This window comes from Patiria miniata, unplaced genomic scaffold (assembly GCF_015706575.1).
Source record: "Patiria miniata isolate m_02_andy unplaced genomic scaffold, ASM1570657v1 HiC_scaffold_5, whole genome shotgun sequence".
In the NCBI taxonomy this organism is placed as follows: domain Eukaryota; kingdom Metazoa; phylum Echinodermata; class Asteroidea; order Valvatida; family Asterinidae; genus Patiria; species Patiria miniata.
The window spans coordinates 37,257,099-37,281,644 of NW_024037072.1; the positions used below are offsets into that span (position 1 = coordinate 37,257,099).

General features: G+C 43.2%; 1 protein-coding gene across 1 annotated transcript; it reads left to right on the forward strand.

Annotated features, from left to right (window-relative positions):
* The first annotated feature begins 3,217 nt into the window (after window positions 1-3,217).
* LOC119740471 (gremlin-2-like) lies at window positions 3,218-22,575 on the forward strand. The gene is made up of 2 exons (XM_038215798.1): window positions 3,218-3,799; window positions 20,962-22,575. Exons 1-2 carry the CDS (start codon window positions 3,759-3,761, stop codon window positions 21,539-21,541), a joined length of 621 nt encoding a protein of 206 aa, XP_038071726.1. The 5' UTR covers window positions 3,218-3,758; the 3' UTR covers window positions 21,542-22,575.
* Window positions 22,576-24,546: the final 1,971 nt, after the last annotated feature.

Consider the following 24,546-nt stretch of genomic DNA (forward strand, 5'->3'; position numbering starts at 1 on the left):
CTCGTACCCGTTCATAGATTTGTAATCGATTGCAAACAAGTGCAATGGTCAATTGGGGCCAGTATTTGAAAAAAAGCCAGTTGTTTCCAACGCTGATCGGCCGATCAGCGTTGGAAATTGATACAAAAATACCACTTTTCTTGAAAATGACAGTATACCAGGTGCCATAATTTTACAGGATGATTTAGACTGTCATTTACCAACATCCTATTAAGGTATTTCGTAAAAACTTGGTAATTTTATTTTTCGATGTTTGCAAATGTTGTATATTCCCTTTAACGAACCTAGCCACGACTCAAATCTAAACCAGTTGGCATTCTGGTACTTGCCTCACCATCCATCTCAATAACTCGGGCTCGAATCCCGACCTGGCCCATGTATGGATTGGACTTTTCAGTCCCTATAAATCTGATGCCATGTGGGTTTTCCCATCTGGAGATATCCTCCCACCTTTGAAAACTGAAAAGAAATCTTCATTTACCGCTGTCCAGAATTTCTTTTCACTGACTATAATGAGCTACAGCACCATTTACGGCAGATAGGTGACGGGATTGTGCCTTTGATGATGATGATGCGAGCAAGGCATTGACACACAGTCAGAGTGTGTCATGAGAAAGATATTTGGCTATAGGGCCGTCGCAGATTTATCCTTTGAAAATAAATTGGTAGAATAACAAGCAATGGCAGCCATTTTGAAAATCTTGAAAATTGCTTGTTATTGTACCTATATTTTTTTGCGATGGCCCTATAGCCAAATATCTTTCCCATGACATACTCTGACTGTGCCAAATGCCATGCTTATTATCATCAAAGGCACAATTCCCCCAAATATTTCCCCTATCTGTCCCGCATGGGTAGTTGCAAAGGAATCCTTGGTTCCATTACAAGAGAACAAATACATCCGAATTTCGTAAGAAATACCTAGAAAGGGGAGTATTCTTCTCCTGAGATACCAGTCTGGTATTTGCTTCGACCCGCCAAAGTGCCAAGTCGATCCCAGCTTCCGATCTTCCCCCGCCTCTAATCCGGCCCGGCACCGGTCTAACGCGACATTGCCGGCGGGCCCCCGAACCAAACGCCACCCAAAACAAACGTTTGTGGGTCACACTCGCGGGCTAGATCAGTCAGCTGACAGGGTGATGACGGGATTGACCCAAAAATGACGGCCGGAAGTTCAGGAATGTGGACGGGTTTTTAAAGATTTGTGACTGCGTCACTGAGACACAAAAACAGGCCAAATACGCACCCCCCCCAAAAAAAATATACAAAATAAATAAAACTAATTGAAGAATAAAAACCGGTAGTACAGAATGCTCTCTTTAATACTGTAGATTTTGAGAAAAATTATGTTATCAGAGAGAGCTGTTGGTTTGAAGCGAGATAAATTTCAATAAATTTTTGGCATGGTCTCAAAACTTTTTTCCAAGTAGATTGATATGTTTAGTACTTTCTGAGTCTAGCAGGTGTTATATGCTGTGTGGAAAGACTAATCGGGTTAAACCCTATCTTTCTTTTTCCCGCACTTTTGTTGTTCCGTTTCTAGGTAACATGGATCCCTCATGTTACAATTTTATTGTTTCCGAAATTGAATTTACCTTTTACCTGTTCTAAAGAACAAGACCCAAACGGTGTTCGCCGTCCAGTGTCGTATGGTGGCGCTGTTCGGGTACACCAACATAGGACCACCGTAGATATAGTGAATCAACCGTCATTTGCACCATAAGTACCGGCGCGCCCGAAAGTTGTGTCCGTACAGTCCACTGACCCGTAGCTAGGATTTTTTTCAGTGGGGCCCAGGGGGACGCCAACATTTTATTGTGGGAGGAGGGGGGACTCCAGGGCGGATCCACATCCAAATTGGCCCAAATTTTCAGGGGGAAGACTGGCCAGCCAGTTGCTGCAAATTCGAAAACCTGGGGGGGGGGACCTCATTTGATGCTCTTTTACCCTTTTCTTATCTCTTTATTCATAATTATTTCATAAATTCGTATGGTTAAGGTAATAAGCATCAAGTTAATCTATTCGTCTTTATTCTCATTTTGGTTAATTTACAACAAAACAAAAGAAGACAATTCTCGGGAAAGGGGAAAATGTAGATTTTTGTTTCGTGGGAGAGGGGCCAGGGGACACTGGGAATTTGTGAGGGGGCACACGCATCCTCCCCCTCCTCCCCCCCCCCCCCCCGGCAACGCCTCGGTGCAGCTCTCACTGAGCACTGTACTGCAGCAGTGGCGAAATGTTTCTGAATGATGCAAATGTGGGTATCCAAAAAGAGGGGACAATATTAATCACGAGTCACAAATAGTATGAGCATTCACTCTTGCCTTCTTTTACCTTCGCTGCCTATACTGCAAGCCTAGCGCTCCAAAGATTGGTCTCCCGGCCCGTGTATATCAAAAGGGACGTGGGTCATTATAAACATTAAAACTGCTTTAATTCATGTTTTAATGATCGATTATTAAGGATGCAAAGTTTGCAAAAATCTGACCTTGCACGTCCCTGAACACGGTCAGCGTGGCTCGATGATCCACTAGCACAACTAGGGTTCAATATGTAAAGGGGTACTAGGGTGCGGGGGGGGGGTGCTCATTTTGTGGTTGGGGCACTCAATCGGTGTTTTTTTTTTAAAACAACTCCTCCTTTTTCCTTTCCCAAATTCTTAGCGGGGCGGGGGGGGGGGGGGGGGGTGCCGCCACCACTGGCCCTTAGTTACGTCACTGCTAGGCATCTGCTCCTGACCAATTAGCCTCATGAGGGCGACAGACAGAACCCATCCTTGAATGACACCCGAGGCAGTGTGAGCTTCATCAGCATTGCCAAATCCCTCAGTAATCCACTGGGACAAATTAATGATAAAAACTCCAGCTCCTTATACACCCAGTATCGGTCTCCATCGCTTGCTTTTAGTACTTTGTTGTATCATGAGCTTATTTCAAGAGCAACCTCATCCCACGCACTGGGTTATCACTGCCTAGAATTCTTCACGGCCAATTACCTCTGACGCGTTTACGTTTCCAACCCCACCGCCGCTGTCACGGGCCACGTGTGCCAACCATACCGTACCGACCCGGCTCCTCACAAAAACCCATGATGGCCCTGGTTCCTCGCCTGGTATTATCCTCTGCTTCCGTGAATTCCCAGACGCTAATCTGACGACAGTTCGGCGCTGCTGCAATCAAGTCTAACCAATCTCAATATCATTGGCTGAGCTGGGCCCCGGACCCGACGCTTGCAGGCATGCAATAGCGCTCCCGCGGCCGGCCGGGGACCCGTGTAGCGCTGTTTACTGGGCTAAGCGTCGCCAAGTCGGTTTACAGTCAATAGAGGATGGCGTAACGCTAAAGCGCGTGTACAGCGCTGGTCTCGCCCCGACGAACCTGGCCTACAAAAAGCCGGCCCCCTCACGGGCGGCTCCGCATTTGGATCGAGACCGTCTCCCCGTTCGCATGGATGATGCTACACGTACAACTGACACCAACCTGCGATCATTGGATGCCACTGTCACAACAGATAACTATTATAGATACGGACGAGCATCCCTAATGGGTTTACGCGTACGATAATCCCAAACTGCCTGTCGAGTTACCACAAGTGATACTTGAACTTCAGTTAGCTGACAGACCTGCATACCTACTGTGCGCTCTCTATCTACCAAGTTGTCACGCGGTGATACTTTGAGAGGCAGACTTTGAGAGGCAGATTTTGCGGAGGATTGTTTCTTTCTCTTTTGTCCCGCATCATCCCGTTACCAGGATACCATGATGAGTGGAGTTTGCAGGCATCTCGGCACGTTACCATGGTGAGTCTTTTAATGTACCTTTATAATGCACACTATCTATTTTTTTTTGCAGATGGACGAAAAGAACGCCTTTTTATCCTTACGGTAGCTTTACATCCAGAGCAGTTGTTGTAACTCATTTACCAGTGACGTAAGCTTGTGAAGGAATGTCGGGACTTTGACGCAAAAGTTAAAAATACTAACACGACCTGTTCATGTTAGAGTTACACATAGAAGTTACAGTCGTAGATATTTCTGCCGTTGGAATGTCATAATATCGCCTGTTTCTGTCCTTGAAAGTTAAAAATAACCCGCTCCCCCGATGCTTCGCAAGGTTGATTTTTCTCCCCTAAATCCATAAATTGAATTGTATTTATTCCGCCGACTTCTTAACTTTGGATTTTTTTTCTCCGTCTAGAACCAGCAGGTTTTGATTGGTAAAGTGGTGGCTCCTTGCTGCGAATGCACGCGAACAAAACTCTTCTTTCAAAAACAAAACTAAAGGCATATATAGGATCATTTTGCTTTTCATGCATTTTGTTCGTTCCTAGTAATAACGCCACTCAAAATCCACAGAAGAATCTTAAAATCCTAACCTAATAACGTTTCAGCTCACGGTGGATATTAAACTTTTAGAGAAAACAGTTAAAAACCATACAACGGCCCGCTTGATCACGACGAAAAACTATGCCGTCAATAGCACTCTCTATTGAAACAAAATCAGTCAAAAACATTGACTGAAAGTTGGAAAGCACCTACATTTCTTTCTTGTTTTCTTCTAAAATGACAGCAAGCCAGACGGAATAATTTCTGTTTATAGATAACTGTTTAGTACCAGAACGATCTTTCATCCAAGGTAGTAATTCGGTGGGTTACTTTCGGGATGAATTCAAATATGCCTTCAAATTTGCGCATCTGGTGTTTTAAAAACAGACTTTGCCTTCCAAATGTGTTTGGTCGGTTGGGAAAAAGACTCAATCTAAACTCTGGGACCCTTTAATGAAGTATTTTGCTAAATCCCCTAATACAGGTTTTCTTTTGGGAGTTTTGGGAGACCGTGCTGTCTTTTTTGTACCAACTGGCGCCGAAGCTACCTTAGCGTGTTGCATATTTCCCCTCTTTTGTCAGCGAGATATGAAAAGGAAATACAATATGAGTTTGTTCCTCTGTTAGTCTCCATTGAGGATTAGCGAACTATGAACAAAAATATACAGGCGCGGGACACGACATTTTACAAATTACAGTCTAAGAAAAATGCAAAAAGCATTCATTTGCACAACAATCGCGATTCAGAAAGCCAGGTGAACCATGCATGCCTTTGTGGAATCGCTGTTAATATTATTGTATACAATCTTGTGTTGTCTGAGTGCACGTATGCTTCCGAAAAGTCCACCAAGCACAGAATATCAATTGTTACTCTATTGTAAGTAATATTATACACCCACGACTTTTGAACAGGTTTTGGGATATGTTGGGGGGGGGGGGATTTTGGAAAATCCGGGGAATTCGGAATTCGGGAAGTTTTGCTTATTTAGTGTCGTCGAAAACCCATTATTTCCGATATGAATAATATCGGAAATGAAGATAAATCTATTTTTGTGTTTCAATTATGTGTGGGAGATTACTGGGTATGTACTAGAAGTTGAATCCACCATTCTAGTTAGCTGGTTTATTGTTCTGCAGCTTTGAGGAGATGTTGGAATTGATGTAATATCTTATGGTAATTATATAAAGCCTCAACATACAACGCTATGGTCATACTTACCAATAAGAACATTGAGCGCGGCAAGCAGGCCTCAAGAAAGGTATAACTTGTTCCGCAACATGATTGGCCTCCTCCTTATATAGGCTATCTGGACACGCCCACAGAACCTATACCTCCAAAACGAGATACATTTGTTGGCACGCCCAAAGAACACCCCAAACGAGATACGGTGCATTTCCCTCCCCCACCCCACCCCACCCAACCATAAATACGTAAATTCGAACTCCGTGTAGAGAGCCAAGTGTACCTTACTATTAAGCCCCCACTCTTGGGCCCTTGCTCCATGGGAACAGAGAGGGTCGCCCACCAGTGGGTTCCCCGCTTCGGGCCTCCACCGTACACTACTAATTTAATAAAGCGTCTTTTACCAAAAGGAAAGGCCTCACGTACTGCTCCGTCGCCACTCGCAATTTGGGGCTTCCTTGGGTCTCCGTAACTGGGTTAGCGGGGTACCGTCCGCTAAGCTGTGGTGCGGGCCTGCGCCTTATACGGACTCCCGCGGTAGCCTTTTCTCGGTCTTCCTCGTTGCGGTGTGCTGATTACGATGGGTGCCAGTATTATGAGCCCAAACATCACTAAGTTGAGGGTCATCGAACTTGGATCGTACTGGGCTTTTTTATTTGAGCGATGGAGCGAGGATTTTTGGACTAGATTGGCTCGGTTACGTGGGTTGTAGTCTCTCCGGCGACTGCCAGGCGGCGTGTGCTGCTTCCTGGCTGGGAGCTTGCTGTGGGCGTCAGCGTGAAGCTGTTTGGAAAAATGTTCAACCATGGATCTTTTTTTCCCCTAATCTTTTCATTCATTCTTTTACTCTTTTTTTCCCTTCAATTTTTAAAAGTATTTTCCTTATGCCAGGTCATTGTACGAAAAAGACATAGCACATAGTACAAATTGAAACAACTTAACCCAAAGAAAGTTCAGAACTAGAACATTATTTGTTTGAGAACTCTACAATCCATCCCTTGGAGAATCGCGCTTGGCGTCTACGGGCTGGCATTGCGTGCCGACTGTAACACGCCTGGCCCAGCACCGGGGGATGGTATAAAAACATCAACCCCAGGCTCAACGGGAAAGCTAATGTTTCCTCCTTGTGTTGGATGGAGTACTTCATTCAGACCCAGGGTATTGTACCTATAGGCTACTCGCAACGCAAACTGACAGATCGTAAAATGGTCACTTGTACGTGATGGGATGTGTGGGGTCGGGGAGGTGAAAACACTACTATCGCGCAAGAAAACTGATAGTGCCATTAAGACACTGGTCTAGAAACCCAAGTGTGAGTGGTTAAGACAGTTGATCTTGTTGGAGCGTGTGGGGTTCTGAGCTTTCAGATTTGTGCTATTTTAAGACTCACAGGAGCTGATCTGTCAGGGCCGGGTAAAATGGCTCTATATCACGGGGCCTTAGCTCCCTCAGAGGCTGGTGGAAACTACTTGGCCTAAAGAAATTATTTACGATTAATTCTTTCGGTTAGGAATTTGTTGGTTCTTAATAAAATACTTGTTGACTCTTGTGCCAAAGTGTGAAGAATCGTTTCTGTGGTGGAGATATGCGTGTGCTCATCGCAGCCTGTTGTTCTTCGCGAGGATGTGTTGCCGTGTCTGCAACAGAAACTTTGCGGCTACGACTTTCAGTTTTGCAGTTGGTTTGCTACAAAGCCTAACCGTAGCCGTGAACACAACGCATAGCCTATAATCCAGCATTTGTAAGTTGGGGATATTTACTGGTTTATTGGCCACTTTGCTTGGGTCACTGGTGCAGGCTAATTAACAGTAACCAGCTATCAATTTGACAGCTATCAAATTATCATTTTGCGGAAACGCAGAGGACTGTGGGTACACTCTAACCTACGCAAGATGTTATGAAAAAAAGTCACACGAGGGCGCTGCAACAGACCCTGTACTTTAGCACTTCTTGGTATCCGCCAACAATCCGTTGGCGAGAACCAGAAACAAACTGGCGCAGTCCCGGACGTCGTGTGCAGTGTGGCGTATATAAGCCTGCATATACCATGATGAACTGTTTCATATTTTTGACTTCCATGTAAGTTCTGTTCGATTGCGAGGTGCACGAAAAAAAGGCATTAACTGCATTGCCAAGTCTTCAGCGGCTTACACATTATCTAAATAACTACCGGTATAAGATAACCAAACTGATTTGATAAAGATTGATTGGTAATCATTGTTGGTAATTAATAGTTCGGTAGTAACTCCAAATGACCACTCTTTCTGGTATTTAGCTGAAGTGTTTAGAAGAGGAAAAAGGCCGTGGCAATCTGCCAAATTCCTGGCGAGATACAGACTGCGGATCATGTCAAACCCTTCGACATTGGGACTCCGGGCCAAACTTGGCAGGCACGTGCCGTCAAGGTTTTTCCGCCGTGCCCGAGCACCCCGGGCCCCGCCAAGCCGTCCAACGCCGACACCCTAGACGACTGAGTAACAAGTTGACGGTATCGCAGAACGTTCCCGTGGGGTTTGAGCGAGGACACGGAGGAGCCATGAAGGGACCTTCGCGGCCCATTGCCCCCGGGGGAAAGAAAGGGGTCTGCAACACCCCCCCCCCCCCGAAATCAAGTCACAGCAATCGGTAGAGAATGGTCCCCAAAAATGCAGAAAACAGGAAAAGTCCGAAGATAGTTCATTGTCCTTAAACCTTTCACAGTGGTGATGTTTAAGTACAATCACACTTGTTGAAGATCGAGAAGCGTTCTGTGATGAATATTTCACCTCAAATTTTTCAAAGTTGGTGCCAGTCTTAGTAAACTGATATTCGACTATAGTATCGAGTTGACAGGGTGATTTTCTCTTAGAGAACACACAGACGCATGTAGTCAACTCCCGAAGAAAAATACTTGGAATTTATTTATGCCATTGCTTCTCTGGAAAGAAATTCACTCCAGGCAAAAGTTACAGATGCTTGAAATCTTTAGCAGTGTTACATCGCGTCCACCGATCATATATAGTGAGGGTTTCACAAAACTGACTGGCGGGCCTTAGGAAATATAATCACAGTCCACAAAACAAAATACCGGGCATTAGTATGTCCTGATTCATTATAGTGGTGGGGCCTCTGAAAAGGTGAGTGTCCCTTAGGGTACAAACGCGAACGTTAACTGTGCAGGCGCTAGTCTTCATTACAGTTGACGTCTCACACACAAGGGCGGATCCGGGGGGGGGGCAAAGGGGGCCATGGCCTCCTCCCCCCCCCCCCCCCCAAACGAATCCAATTTTCTTTTTCTTTTTTTAGATGACTTCGCAATAAAGGCTGGCAATGAGTACACCACCATCTTTTCCTCAAAAAAACATTGGTTAAAGTGGTCAGAAATTGCCTCAGATCGCACCACAGAGCATCTAAAATCCAAAATATTTCCGGGGCCCTTAAGCGGGTCCCGAACCCCACGCCGTAATTTTTTAGGACACACTTGCCTTGGGAAATTACGGCAACGATTCCCGAAAGTTGCTGGGTTGATGTGATGGTGCCCATGTTGCCATGCAAGCCTGTATACCGGGTTCGATTCCCACCTTGGTTTTTTTTTAATCGAGTTTGGGTTAGGCTTAACGTGCATGTTAAAAGACGTTGATTTCGTGTGTTTTATTTTTCAAAGCGATTTGAATTATTGGAGTCTAATTCTCAAAAAAATATTTGTAATTGAAATCCGTGTGTTCGAGGTTATCGTCAACATCCAGAATGCGATTCAAATAATTTCTCTTTTATTAAAGGCATGTGTTCAATAGTCTCATTACATAAGAAAAGAAATTACCAAAGCGCGAATCCCACCCTCCTTTTTAAGACTCGTCCAATGTTGCCACGCCCACGCCACCAGCGCTAGTCCTGTTCGAGAGGAGCGCACGAATGTCAAGCACATGGGTGAGAACCAGTAAATCAGTTCCAATAGGCATGCCCTCACTTCAAGAAATCGGGAAAAATACTTCAAACTCTCCCATGTAATCAAAACACACATCAAATTAAAGCGTACTTTACCCACTTTCTATTTCTGTATTTTATTAGGGATTAACGCATGACATTGGGTGATTTTTTCCCTTCAAAGAAAGTCGCCCCTAAAAGCAGTCCTGAAGCCTGTCGCCATTTTGAAAACTTGTCCCTCCACGTCATTGCAAAATAGAGCGACTTTTGGGTCTGATTTCACCCCAAATTTCACAGAAATAGAAGTTCAAAGACCGATGCAGAGCTTCTACCAACCTTCAACTCAAGTGCAGGGGCCACAAAACTCTCCATTACTGGGACCAAAATTGACAAATCGTGATTTGGCCGGCGTAGGCAATTTTTGGCTTGTTTACTTGTCTGCATCGCTATGGGTCCTGTGTTCTCTGTTAAAAACTTGACAGCTTCAGCCACTTAATGTTCTTACGTCATTGCTTGGCAACCTAAATAAAAAGGATGCAAAAGAATATTTGTTTTGCCAACTCAGCAACTCAGCCAACTCAGCATCGTTTTTGTTTTACAAAGGCGATTCCAGCGTAATGAGCTTATTAGAAACCCCCCATCAAATGTGCTGTTCATGTTGTCTTTCCTGTTGTTTCAAACGGCACCCAATTTTTTTTGGACAATTAAGCCACTGATTTTCTGAGGGAGGCTCCCTACTCCGATGCCCTTGTTTACAAAATTGACACAATTCATAAGTTCCAAATTCTGGAGAAACGTGCCACAGTTCGACTCCTGCCGTCTGGACAAAGAACATGTGCGCAGTTTGCACATAGTAGCGTTTCATTTGTTTCCTTGCGTAGGTATAGATTTTCTTTAGAAATAAGCCGACTTGGTTCCGAATTCCAGGATGCCAATTCCTTGAAGTCAAAGAACCGTCCCGGAGCCTGGTATGGTTCCCTCCAACCCCCGCGCGCATCTGACCGATCGAGGTCATCGGGTACTTGACCGTAATAAACCGAGGGAATTAAACATGATTCAAGATTACAGTTTTACCTTCGGAACGGACGTCGCGGGCAATTAGGCGGGAATATTAAAAATGTTGCAGTGTTGAGTTTCACTTTGTTGTTATGGTAAGGAATTTACCAATTATATCGGAGATTTTTTTTACCTCCTGGATTCTTGTCCTCGTTTATGAGCGAGTCCCGCTCAAGCTGGGCGCTTTAATCGAGTTAACCTGACTCTTTTTCCACAGTGGTATGTAATGTTGTTGATAATTTATTCATTCAAAAATAGTAGGCACATGTTAATAAAAAGAGCGCAAACAACAAAGGCCACTGTTGTGAAATAATTGAGCAGTGGGGGGGGGGGGGGGGGGGAGACGAAGTGGTTTTGTTGTCGTGATTGTGGTCATTTGGGGTGATGTTGGTGATTTAATTAATGTCAATGGCAACGTTGACAATTACAATGACAACGGCGACAATTATAGACAGGATTTAGGTAATGGTAGTTGAATTTTATGGTTGATCTCCAGTATGACGGTGGTCGTTGCGACAACGATGACAGTGACGACGATGATAATTGCGACAATTATTTGGGTAATGGTGGAAACATTGACGACGAGAAATGCCCAATTTGAACAGAACAGTGACTATTTTGTCGTTGATATTCATCAGGATGATGACAATACAAACTGGAGATGCTTCGGGTCATGGCGAGCATGTTAATAAGTATTTTGTTTGTCGATGATGGCAACTGAAAACCGTCATAGTTTCGATAAGACAAATATGACGACGGAGATGATGACGAGGATGATGCATGGCAGTGGCGCTGATAATTATCCTGGTGACGTATATGAAACTTGTAATGTGGTCGGCGGTGACTACGAGTGGTGATTATATACAGACCGGCAAAGTGTTCTATTCTTATGCACTCTCATTCTCATTTATGTTCATTGTAAATATTAACATGTCAACGTCCAACGGGCCCAATAATGTTGATAAAAGAAATATAGGCGAAGTCAACCGGAATATCGGTGACCAAATGAACAGAGCAACAAAAGATCATTGCCATGCACGTGACTACAATGATACACAAATATTGCGTCAACACGTAGATGACACGTCACTAAATCTCAAGATCGTGGAAAATGTCGGTGTCAAGCTTTCCCAACAAATTGAAAACCCATCACTTCGACCAGTTGAGACAAGCCCCATGTGCTGAACGCGTTCTCGATTTCCTGGCCGGTCGTTCTTCTCTCTCGCGCGTCGCACTCTCCGAGTCAAGTCGGCTGGAATATTTCCGGCGACGTCCGAATCTATCAGGACAGATAAATAATGGTAGCTGTCACGATAAATTATCAGCTCCGTCTGATGCAAGCGTGGTCGAGTGTCAAAGTCTTCGGACAGCTGCCGGGCGAATGGGGTTTATTTTGGTGGTGGCTGTGGATTTTGACCGGGCGGACTTGGATGTAGTTGAGGGCCCAAGGTGTAGTTGGGGGCCCAGTGACAGCCAGCTCGGCGCTGCGCGTTCATCTCGTGGTACATGGTAGACGCTCGGTAGATTTTGATATCGGACTTTCTGACAGGTCCGTAACTAACATTCCTTTGATATTTCGTCCTATGTCGTGTATCAAAATTAAATATGAGATGTTCGGTATGAGACAGGGAATTCTTTCCTTTTAGCAGAGTTTATAACCCAAATTACGTGATTTACGAGCTGGCTCTTTGGTGAGTTTGCAAATGCGAACGATCATTGCATTATCTGTACAACTACAACATTGTTTTGTCGTATCATCTCTTGACTTTGATAAGGGTTGATATTATGTACATTGAACATGACTGACAGTTATATATGACGTAACCATTGTCAGCAAGTGAGTAACAGAATGCTAGCATGCGAAAATGCCATAAGGGGGCATTATGTGCACGCTTATAAAACGAGTATGTAACGGGCAATCTGTCATGACATAATGCAATGCGAACCATTTATTTTGCTTTCGTGGTCAGTGGAAGTGCGCTTTCGGGCTCAAACCTCCCTCCTTCCTCACGCTTTGGCCCCTCCCCTTATCCCTACTCGAAGTATACGATGCTTACCACACGTGCCTGCCATCCATCAACTCGGGGCTGCCTAGCATTGTACGTGCAAACATTCTTCTCGGCTGTTTAATCAAATTTAGGAAAATGTTTTGCCCGCCGGCACACAAGTGTCTGCCTCGTTCAACCACCGGTCGCTTTGATGTGTCCGCAAGGTGCTACCGTACAACGGACTGAGTGGCACATTCTTTCCTAGCGGTATTTCGGATACTCTTTGCTCGTCAGCTGCGTTTAGTTTGACTTCGAAATGCATTTGATATGAAATAATCTTGATTGGATTTAGGTTATTGTATTTCACTTGAGCTTAATCAAAGCGCATTTCTATATTTGGAAAGTTATTCGCTACAGTAATCATTCATTATTGTAATCAAAGAAAAATTATTACAATTAACATTACTTTAGGCGTAGTCCTTAGAAGTTGGAGAATATAAAAAAACCTCGGTAATGTTGAATTTTTCTGCAACGTTGCAAAGGTAGAAAATAAAGACAAATTGTTGGGCTGAATGTAGAGCTTGAATAAATTTCCCTAAATTCATCATTTTAGACTTTTCATTTTAGTTGAAAGTTGTCTTTATGTAGTTGTTCAAGAAGATTGAAGCTTAAAAACTATATTACATTCTAGTGGGTTGCATTTACGTCTTTGAAAGATTATAATTAATTGTTAAAAAAATGAAGTTGAAATTTAGACCCAAGACAATCATGCTAACAAAAAATCGGATCATTCAAAGAAGAATTAAAAACGAATCGGAAAATTTGCGGTCGTTTGTCCAGATTGAACTTCCGGAAAAAAAACCGGGTCTAGATTTTAACCGTATAAAACCCCACACTGTAGGGTTATTCGGTAAATCTGAAATGGTATATATGGCACAGTGGCGGGTCTAAGGGGAGGGGGGGGGGTTTAGGGGTCTAAACCCCCCCCCCCTCTCGGGCCGCCAAAACAAAAATAGAAAAACCGTTCTGAAAAACAACATAGCAAATGCCTGCTACCCCTGTCTTGGCAGCTATTACCTCCTCTTCATCCACACCTGGCTCCGCCCCTGTAAGGGTCTAATGGAAATCCAGGCCTAGCTTCTGGAAAAACGAACATCGCCAACTAAATATTACTGGAAATTTCTATCTGGTGGTTGAACTCTTTAACTTGAGGCAATTATGGCAAATCAAAACTAGTCGCCTGTATTGTCAGAAAATAATTGGCGATGAATCGGCGAGTTTGCCGGCGTGTATGTGATTTCCAGCGATAACGTCTGGAAAGAGGCACAAATCAACGGCACTGCGAAGAAACTGCGAAGGAACCTTGAGACATGGCTGGACCGCACTTCGGGGCTCCATGCGATCGACGACACGGAGGGAATAAAGATCAGGAAAGGAACATCTGTCGCCTTTTAACTATAGATTCGATCCGATAAACAGTTGCGATTCTTTTTTTACCGCTTTCCCCCCTTCAGTCTCGGTGTCGTTATATGAACCACAAAAATGTTTCCTTGTTGATATGGAGTAGTCTGATATTTTGTACATCGTGTCTTTTTTTATGAAGTGTGATTATGCGAAGACGCATTTGTAAGACCCATGTTGATCAAAGCACCGTTCTTGGTCTCAAAATGAATGAATTTGAACCGCTGAACTTAATTTATGAAAGGAAAACTGCGATTTTAAGCTTAGCATATGGTGGGGATTACAACTTGAGATAAAATGACGAAAATTCACTTTCAAGCTTTGGTTAATTTTGTTGTTAGATGCACGGAGGAAGGAAAACAGATGTGAGGGTCATTATTACTTCATACACGTATCATAGATCGTACGGAAAGTCCAATATAGAACTTTTGCCGTCTGCACTTGTAAAGAGCGTGCCTTATAATAAACCCCCACTGGAAGTAAGTTTGGAATATCTATTTTTTCTCACAACCTCTTGGACAGCACTAGGCAGAATTTTACAAAATTACGTCGACGAAGGGCAAAATTCTTTACGAAAGTGAAGTATAGTTTCGTTCGCAACGCGACCCAGTGGCTTGGGCGCCAGTCTGTCGACGGAGACCGATTGAAGCTTCTGCTTTGATTAGCCCTTGGAGATGGGTCACAGGTCTGGTTGCCGACCCCCACTTGGACCATCAACCCCAAACGATGCTTGAAATCAAACCGCCCAAAGCCCAACAGGGGGCGCACTGCTTCCATGAAAAACAACTTCATAAATTGGAGACCACACCCAGCTAGCCTTGTTGGGGGTCTCGCTGTGGGTTGATCCTCGCGAATTAAAATTTCTCAAGGTGATTTTAATTTGATGTCATTTCCCCCTGTTTATCACTAACTGCAAAATTAGTGTATAACCATTGTTATCTTTGTATAAAACCTAATTATTAAAACAAAAAGAGGGATAAAAAATCTCATGAAAGATGAAACGTCAGGAGAACAATAATGTTAACAATCTTTGATTTATTTGATTAAGGATTTTTGACCCTTGGCAAACCTCTGTTGTACGTTGGGGGCGCGCTTCATGCTGGGGAGCAGCATGTAGCTCCCATGATATGCCTCCTTTTCTCTCGACGTTTGCCATCTTTCCATGTTTCTTTTCAGTCGCCGACCACTATAATCACTTGCAAGTATTTTCCACGAGGGTTACTCAACAAGTTTTTGACCACTCACAAATTTTCCATTTCGAAGTCTTACTTTTCTATTGCTGACACATGAATTGTTTTGAAGGAGTAAAAACTTGGTCAGAATAGACACTTCCTTTTGTGTGTGTCTAGGGCAAGTTGATGGCATGACAGATGATTTCCCAAGACTTATGGTTGTTCTATTATAACGTTGGTTGGGAGATTCATCATGTTCTTCAACCAGCACGATGATGCATGAGCTGCAACTTTGACCGAGCTAAAGGTAGCTGACCACACTTGTTGCAATCTGTCTTGTTATTATTCCGCGGTCTCCGCGTACGTTGATGGACGAGCTACCGGTGCTGCCACCGATAGACCCGGATCAATCATCGTGGCTATTCACCAATTCTGTCTCTCTTTTCAATTTCTGATTAGCGCGCCGTGTGGCAGCTACGAGGGGAGCCTGTCACTCGGTTTCCAGGCGCTGTCCTAAACGGTTGCCCCCGCTTGACTCCCGGGTCGACCCCCAGGCTGACCTTTGGCTGACCTTTAGCTGACCTCTGGGTGACCCCTGAGCCGAACGGTGACACGGATTCGCCGTATCCCCAGGTGGCCGACACGCTGTCGGCTGACTGATGGGGCTTCAAGTCCAAAAACTCGCCCTGCACTCCAAAAATGGGCAAACAGTACAACCGAAGGTTTTGGCAATGAACCCGCCGCCCTACATCCAATCGAGGACTGTATTGTGTACTTTCGTTATGTTCTCACTCAGTAAACTGCGATGCAAAGTTGCCAGGTGCATCAAGCGAAAGTCTTTGAAATCAAACTTACGATTTGTTTCCATCCCCCCTTGATCATTTTGTCGTATTTCTAAACACAATTGTAACCAACAACAAGAGCCCCTTTTTTACGAGCTTCGCTCTACGAGTATTTGTTATAAATAGATATTTGAGAATGAAGAGATCTGTGAGTGACTCGAGAAGTGGGGCCTAAACAGCGAGACCTTTGTTTATACTGGACCAGCTTGGACGTGACGCGATGCGACAGTCAGTGTCGGCACTCGGAGACGCGGAGTTAAAACAGGAATAAACACTGTAAATTTGCCTGATAGAAGTTACAGGGATAAGTAAATAAATATATCAGAAATGGAATCTTCGGTCACCTTGTAAGTAGCTTGCAATTCGATTATTTCATGTTCGTGTGCACCCAATACAAACGTATAGTTTTGTGAATAATGCACATTAAAATTGTTAACTAAAGAACTTGTTTTCATCTTCATGCGTATAGGTGTTGAGTTGGCTATACCCCCGGTGTTATGATCAACATTTTTGTAAAAGTTCTGGCAGGAGCTTCTACGTGTCACTTGGTGGTCGGTCGGTCGGTCGGATGGTCTGTCTGTCTGCCTGTCTGTCTGTCCCCGGAAAATTGACCAACAGTATGGTGTTCCATATGTGCCATCGACACTGCATTATTCGGCGTCGCATTTTCAGCTCTGGCAGGGATCATTTGTATCGATTTCATGCAAGTCTTTCATGAAAGAGTTCTTGTAACACGGCCAGAGCTAAATGTGCTCTCGAACTTGCGCCGTACATCTTCCTCGAACAAGGTGGATGTCATTTTGTGAGTGGTTGGACAGTATCCAGAAGAAGGAAATGTCCCCAAAGGTGGGCGGGGTGCGATTTTTAGCTCTGGCAGGAGCATCTACATGTCACTTGGTAGCTGGTTGGTCGGTCGGTCGGTCGAATGGTCTGTCTGGCTGTCTGTCCCAAAAAGTGACCAAAAGTATGGTGTTCAATATGTGCCATCGGCGTCGCATTTTTCGCCAGAGCTTATTGTGCACTCGCACTTGTTTACCGAGAACTGGCAAAAATGAGCCGCTGTAAAACCGCCCTCCAACGTCAAGATAACTGGGTTTCTGGATCCTGTGGATTAAGAGATTTAGTTTCGGCTGTTCCCAGGAACGGCTGGATCCCAGCTTCTTGGGTTGGTTGCGCGCTGCGTCTGGTCCTAGGCAAAGTTGTCAAAACAGGGAAGAATTTCTCGTCTAAGCTCTACACCTGCAACTTGCTCTACTTTTCTCCGGGACGTGACTGTTCTATTTTTTCCATTGGACGGGATTAAACGTGTTCAGTAAGCGAAGACTCTCTCCTCTACTTTTTGATAAACGAAATTGGAGCGGGACTTGAACCCAGGACCTTTGGAACACTGTACCGGTGTCATATGAAACTCAGACTCATATGAAAATCGGACTCCTTTACCCTTTTATTGGTTAAACCCTCTCACGTGACCGGACGCCTCCTAATTATCTTCGCTTATAGCATGCGCCATACTACCAGTGAGTCCGTATTTCATAGGAACCTAAATTCACGCTACACAGGCGCTCTACCAAATGAGCTTTGTATACCATCTGAGCTTACACGACAGAGGAAGGAACTATTTCAGTGAAAACACGGTAAACTTTTACTAAAATTTGAATAATTTTTTAATTATGCAGGTTCCTAGTCCTGTATACAAAACTTTGTCAAAGCGCAAGTAAAAAAAATGATGTCCCCAATTTGAACGAGCGTCGCAGGCGTTTGATAAACTCGAGAGTCTTCTCTCGCAGTTGCAAAAGATAACCGATCGTAGAAGTCGGCCATCTTGAATTTGAAGCAAGGAGTACCCTGCAAATATCTTTGCAAAATCTTGTAATAAATGTAAATTTAACACGACCTTAAGTTGTGGATAATTTCTCTCATGTTTTAGGCCCAGTGCACCATTTTTTTTTTAAATCGATACGAGCATGTTTTATACAGTCTGGTCCCTTCCTATTCAAGAGTTTACAGTAGATTCGAGGAGCAAGATTTTACATGACCACCCCGGGAATAAGGGCTCATATCAGATCAGTGGCTCATATAGGCATCATCGAGTCTGACTGACTGACTATTGTCAACCATGCAGTACTCTGCTTGTTTGTGTCCTTTCTGCTGAGTACTAGTGCAGGCTCCGTGGCCACTTAGGCCGGTATGTTCACGAAGGCGCCAAAAGGGTTATTGGCGGTTCGCGGGCAAAACGTTTGGAATTTATGAACGTCGCCACGGACTATTAAGACTTGACATTTATAGAAAAATAAAAAAAGAGTCGATTTCTTGGGAAGATTGGGAGGCGTTAGTCAGTATTACTAATGCAGTGAGAATGTCGTTGCGCAAAACACAATTCGAATATTGCGAAATGATCGAAAACGACTTTCAAAGTTGGTGGAACTTTTGAACTTCGAGGAGAGTATCTTGCAATGAACGGTGACCAACTCATGTTGAGAACATAGGTTTAAACTCACTGTGCACAAAAATGATTTATTCTTTTTGGCTTCATATTGCTTAACACTTTTTCATTGTGGTAAGAGTTCAAAGGGAAATTAAGGAGATTTCAAACTGAAACATAAGGGAAATTATTACAGTTATTTTATTATTAAAATACTCCCTATAACTGATGATGAAGGTGCAGAAAAAACCGGGGTTAAAAGAGCTAGGGACTAAAATCTCACATTGGAATCATAGATGCAGGAAGTTGTGAAAGATTATATTAAAACAACCTTAGGTGATATGCGTCCAACAGACTGGTCGGGTTGCTAAACTGTTGGCAAACGAAAACAGTTGTAATTTTATCAAGTACATATTATTCCGCACTAACTTTTTTCCTGCTTCGTGATTTTGCTTGCAATTTGCGAGGTAACTAATCACAGTGAACTTTTCGTTATTTTCGATCACCACTTTGATCTAAACCTAAAGGATGGTCAAAACAGCCCAACAGCCACAGCGATCTTAAGGACGATGAAGAGCAAGACGCACAGAGAAAAACAAGCCGCTTATATTGGAGGGGATGTTGTTTAAAGTTATCTAGAAGTGGTACTTGAAATCGCTCTCGAGCTGCCGTAACAATGGTGCGTAGACCACCGCGATTTTTGCGAGATGTTGAACAGCTTTCGACTTCAATAGCACTGTCCCTCCCAAAACCGCATCATAGCTTAATGAGGCAACCTTCAAGTATCATACAACTCGCTTCCATAAAAGACTTCAAGTTGCCGGACCACCTTGTTTCAAAGGCCCGTACGTGCTCCTCTGCCGTCTGGAGGTACAACCCACCACGGACCAAAGAGGCACCCGAAACGCTCATGCAAGACTCCAAAGTTTCTGTAGTCTGGGACAATGCCATTAAACGAATCTGCGCTGTGGCAAGAAGTCAAGTGGTGCGAATTTAATTGATGTAAACACACTTTGGCCATTGTTTGTCGAAGAGGAGCATAAAGCTCGCGTAGCTCTTCAATAACCCTGTCTTGAATCAGTGAATAAACCAATTATGTAAATATGGGAGTAAAATTGGTAACTGAATTTGTAGCAGTGTAGGTACTTAAACTCATGGAACGTTTACAAAAAAGAAACGCACTCATCTTAAGCTGTCTGCCACTTTGATCCAAAAATCAAACAGACAAAGGAAGATCGCTTGATCAGATTTTGAGTGTTGGAGTCGGGAAGGTGCCACAAAATAGGGTTCAACTATCGGACAAGCCAGCCGATCGAAAAAAAAACCTGCTGATAGGCTTAACAATCTTTTGTGAACAATTTCTGTGTATCTCGCGAAATCAAACTGTTTGGTTCTCTGGAGCAGGGAATCTTGAAAACAAAATTACATGATTTGGAGGAAGGGGTATTGCGTGCATGGGGCCTTTGGGTGATGACATATGGTCGGTTTGTTCGAATAAAAATCCTTTACCTAATTTGCCACGGACACAAAACTGAGCATACAGTTGATTCGGATGCATTCAGGGGCGGGCCAGCACAAAGAAGAAACCTCTTGACAACTGACTATCCGGTTAGTGTGACGTCAGTTCAGTTGAAACCACGCCCACTGGCCATTTAGTAGCAATGCATCCAGAAGCTATCGCAACTTGTGTGTTTATCCAATCAGGCGCAATCAGTGGTGCGCGCGCGTGTGTGACGTTTTTACCAACGAACCGGATTTTCGGTTCGTAAAAGACTGCGTCATACACGCGCGCGCAATCACCATTGATTACTAGCGCCCATTGGCTAAACACGCCACTTTATACTACTTCCGGTTCCAATGGTTCCAACGCTACACCATGTATAGTGGGCGTGGTTTAAGTTGAAACGACGTCACACTTACTAACCGGATGTAGTCTTCGAAAAAAAAATCAAAGTCATCGAACGCGATTTATATACTAAATTAAAGGCGAAATATGCATTCGCCACATACCACTTCGACAGACTCACTCGGTTTAAGAACACTGCATAATAGTTTTGTGTCTTGACCTTTGCCTCCCAATTCTGATTGAAACAAAGGTCCATGTTTGAACCAATCTCGGGAAATACGCCTCACTGTTGCCTTTAGCAAACACTATCATTTTCTCTGCAAATACTTAAATGTGTGCTCACTCCTTTTTAATATCCGGGCTTTTCGTGTTTGTTTCCAGATGCAGAGGTGTGTGGTGACAACTTCTATTAAAACAAATCTTCCCACGCTATTAGCATTAACCACGCGTCGTTTTGTTTTCCGCAGAATTCTTTTGACCTTTCGCTGACGTCAATTTACAAAAATAATTATTATACTGTCTTAATGTTCCAGGCAAAACTCGATATTGCATTTTGTGGCTTTTTGCCTTGTTTGTTGATTTTGTTTTCAATGTGTAGGCGGTGAATCATACTGATTCAATTAGTCTATTGCTTATGATTCAATCTTGATTATTACTTGTCGTAAGTCAATCATGTCAAGGGAATTACAAGTTTTTTCCTCACTCAAAATAAATGATTAATCATTAAGTCCTATTTTTCTCCCCTTTTTGGTTACTGTCCACAGTTTGTCAGGGAACCGAGTCTCCATACCAGCCAGATCTATGTTTGTGTGTTCTGTGCTTCTGTGCCTGATGACCACCCAATCCCTCATCACAGCGGCATCAACGACCGGTAGGAGACTACCGCACACCAACCCGTTGATCCTTCTGGATGCTGAAGAGGAGGATTCCACGACGTCCTCGCACCGAGGCGGCAGTAACGAGCGGGGCACGGGGGTCGGCGGGCCGCTCGCCCCGGAAGAGGTGCTGACACCTGTGGGCGATGAACCGTACGAAGTCACAGAGAAACAGTACCTGAGGGGTGACTGGTGCAAGACCCTCCCGCTCAAACAGCGTATCGACGTGGAGGGCTGCATCAGCAGGACCATAACCAATCGCCTCTGCTACGGTCAGTGCAACTCGTTTTACATCCCCAAACAGTCGTCGGACTTCAACGACGCCTTCAGGTCCTGCTCTTTTTGCAAACCGTACCGGATAACCACGTTCACGGTGAGTCTACGGTGTCCTGGACAGACCCCCAGCATTCAGCGGAAGAGGGTGGAGAAGGTCAAGCAGTGTCGATGTGTCGCGGTGGACGTCTCGTAAACTTTTGTGTCATTGTGTATGTTCAGCAACTGAACGCCCACGGAGGAGAAGGCTACGACGTGTGCGGCACGGCGGTACGCCTTGTGATTGGTCGAAAGTCGTGCAACGTCATCACGCGCACTGCGCATAACTTTGACCGAGTTGATGTCGAGTATTAGGATATTTCTCTTTTGGATTTGCGTGTTACGGAATGAAACAAACAGGTCGTGGAATCATCCAGAGTAGAAGTCGGAAGTTCACACAAGAGCAATCGGGACTGTTTTATGAGGCGTTATGACGTTTATGGCACACATCTCTTTGACTCATTACTATCATTCTCGCGTATTGTAGTTAATGAAATCGCATAATTATTTTCCCCTAATAATGCTAGGCTTTCTGAAATGATTTCCACATAAAGATTGCGTTGTATTTTCATGATATAAATCCTTAAGGAGCTCAATGACTCAACAGACGAGTACCTACGGCGTGTGACCCAAAAGAATGGCCTTTGGATAACCGACAAACGAGTGTGTCAGTCCCTTCAATGATGTATTCACCAGTGCCAGTTCAAAATTCGAAAATATGCAACAATTTTCAACAAAAACCAACATGGTGCAAATTAGTGGGGTACCAGACATACTGCGAATTTAACTTTTGTTTTTGTTGTTTAAATCGAACTGGCTCTCTGCCTAGGGATACTTAAATATTTTAGTAATGCATACCGAAAATTACTGCCCTCAATACCTACCTTCAAACAAAATCAAATTATGAGAACCAAACAATATCTAAGCTACATTTTAATAAATTATTATCCATACAAAATGGTGTACTGGATTCATGGTAATAATACTTAACTCGCAGTGTTCTCCTAGAGGTTTTGCACCGGTTGAGACTACTTTTGCAGAGGACAGTACTATGTTGTATATGCACTGTAAACAGTTTATCTTATTGCTTTGAAAAATGTTTATTCATACTGAGGAGAAAGGGAATTTATAGGGAGGATACAACATTTGCAAACATCTAAAAACCAAATGATCAAATTATCACAAAATATCTTACTGGAGTGTTAGGGAATGACAGTTTAAAGCGTCTTGTAAAATCGTGGCTCCTGGTGTGCTTTTCTTGACATTTTCAAGTATTTTTCTTGTATTTTTCCAACGCTGGTCGGCCGACCAGCGTTCCAGTCAGGGAACCAGACTACAAAAACATGGTTGGTTTTCTTGGATTTTCCAGCATCTCCGAACCCAAAACGTGAAGCAAGTCAGTTTAAAAATATTTGCTATAACATACTTAATATCCTCCTATCCATTTATTTCTGAAAATTGCAGCAAAAGCAAATGTTGTACATTCCCTTTAAAGTTTCCCATCACTAGAAAAAAACTGACATCAAAACAATAAATAATGACATTTAACAGTATACGATTTATTTTATGGAATACTTTTGAATAATATGATACGGTTACATAACAACGGGGAAACAATGCTTGTGTATAAAAAGTTGTATGTGTACCTCATTAAGTGTGTATTGTATTTAAAAACTGGCTCTGATTATTTTATTAATATATATTATATATTTTATTTGTAAATATGTTACATACGCAAACTTGTATTATTCAAACAGAATTATTTTTGTTTACGCGATTATAACCACCAGAAGTTTAAACTTTTTTGTTTTATTATTAAAGTTAAGTAATTTCCAGCTTAAATAACAAGCTCTTGCGATGTACTAATGCTAGACATTTATTTTTGGGAAATATATTGCTTCGTTGAAGAAGTCAATAATGGATGTATCCATTATTAAGTGCATTTACCTTATAATTGTTCCGGAAGCGGACAATCTGTTTTGCCTCAACCCAAATTTGATATCGTTCAAAAATCCCGCCAAAATTAGAGAAGCGGCTATTTATCTTCTGCTTTTAAACGCATAAAAAATAAATATGATACAACTTACCTCCCTAAGACTTGCCCTAACTCACACCGATGGTATTTCTATAAGTAGAGATTTCTTTTTGTAATGAAGATAAGTTAATGCTGTTGTCATCATAATCTCAATTCATGTTAGTGTAGTAAATTGGGGGGCACAGTTGGTGGCAATAATGGGGGAACTCGAAGGGTAGTTTTGTCTCCTTCACATTTGGAAATCTTGGCAAATTGTGGCAAAATTTCCTTCCGAATCTCCCTCTCCCTTTTTTTGGCATCCCTCGTGACAAAATTAGCAATAATTAGAGTTTAATTAAGTGCCAACATAATATACGTTACATATCGACTCTGCAATGAAAAGTCACACACCCGTGAAACCCGGTTTTCGAAAATATTTCCGGCTGGAAAATTTCAGGACATGTGTTTCAGGACTTTTTGTGTATCCGTTCAAATCAAATCAGCTGCCGCTGTTTACTTGAAGAGAAGGTGTTTTCTTTATTTTGCTGAGTCAAGTAGCAAAGGGGCTGGTTATTGAATGTAGTTGAGGTAAACACGTGTACCGATTCTTGGTGAATGTATTAACTATTCATAAATTAAACGCTTGTGCATGAAAAAAACTATATAAGCACGCAGTATATATGCATCACTTTTGCCTGATGTAACATTTGTACCATAAATCCAGATAGAGTTTGTATTGAATTTAATAGTAATATTTCAAGAGTCAAGAACTGGAGAGATCGACAAAATATGTGTACTTATTCATTATTCAATGTCGCTTTGTGGTTTTTTTTCCTTCTTCTCCTTGGACGAGCACATTTTATCCTAAAGTTTGAAAATGGTGATGAATAAAAGTTATTAAGTATCATGTCATTGATCATGTGCTTCTTGAACATTATTTGCATAATTGTGAATGGTTGAGGGCGTCATCGGGCATTGCGAAAGAGCCAGTTCGGTATTCCTTGCGGGTGCAGACCGGTAAATAGGCCCAGATTTGCCGATGCGCGCGGGCCAAATCACGATTTGTATGCCCACTGGGTTTTTTTTTGGGGGGGGGGGATTTTGTGGGCCATGAACTTGACGGTTTGTATAAACAGAAGTGTGGAAGC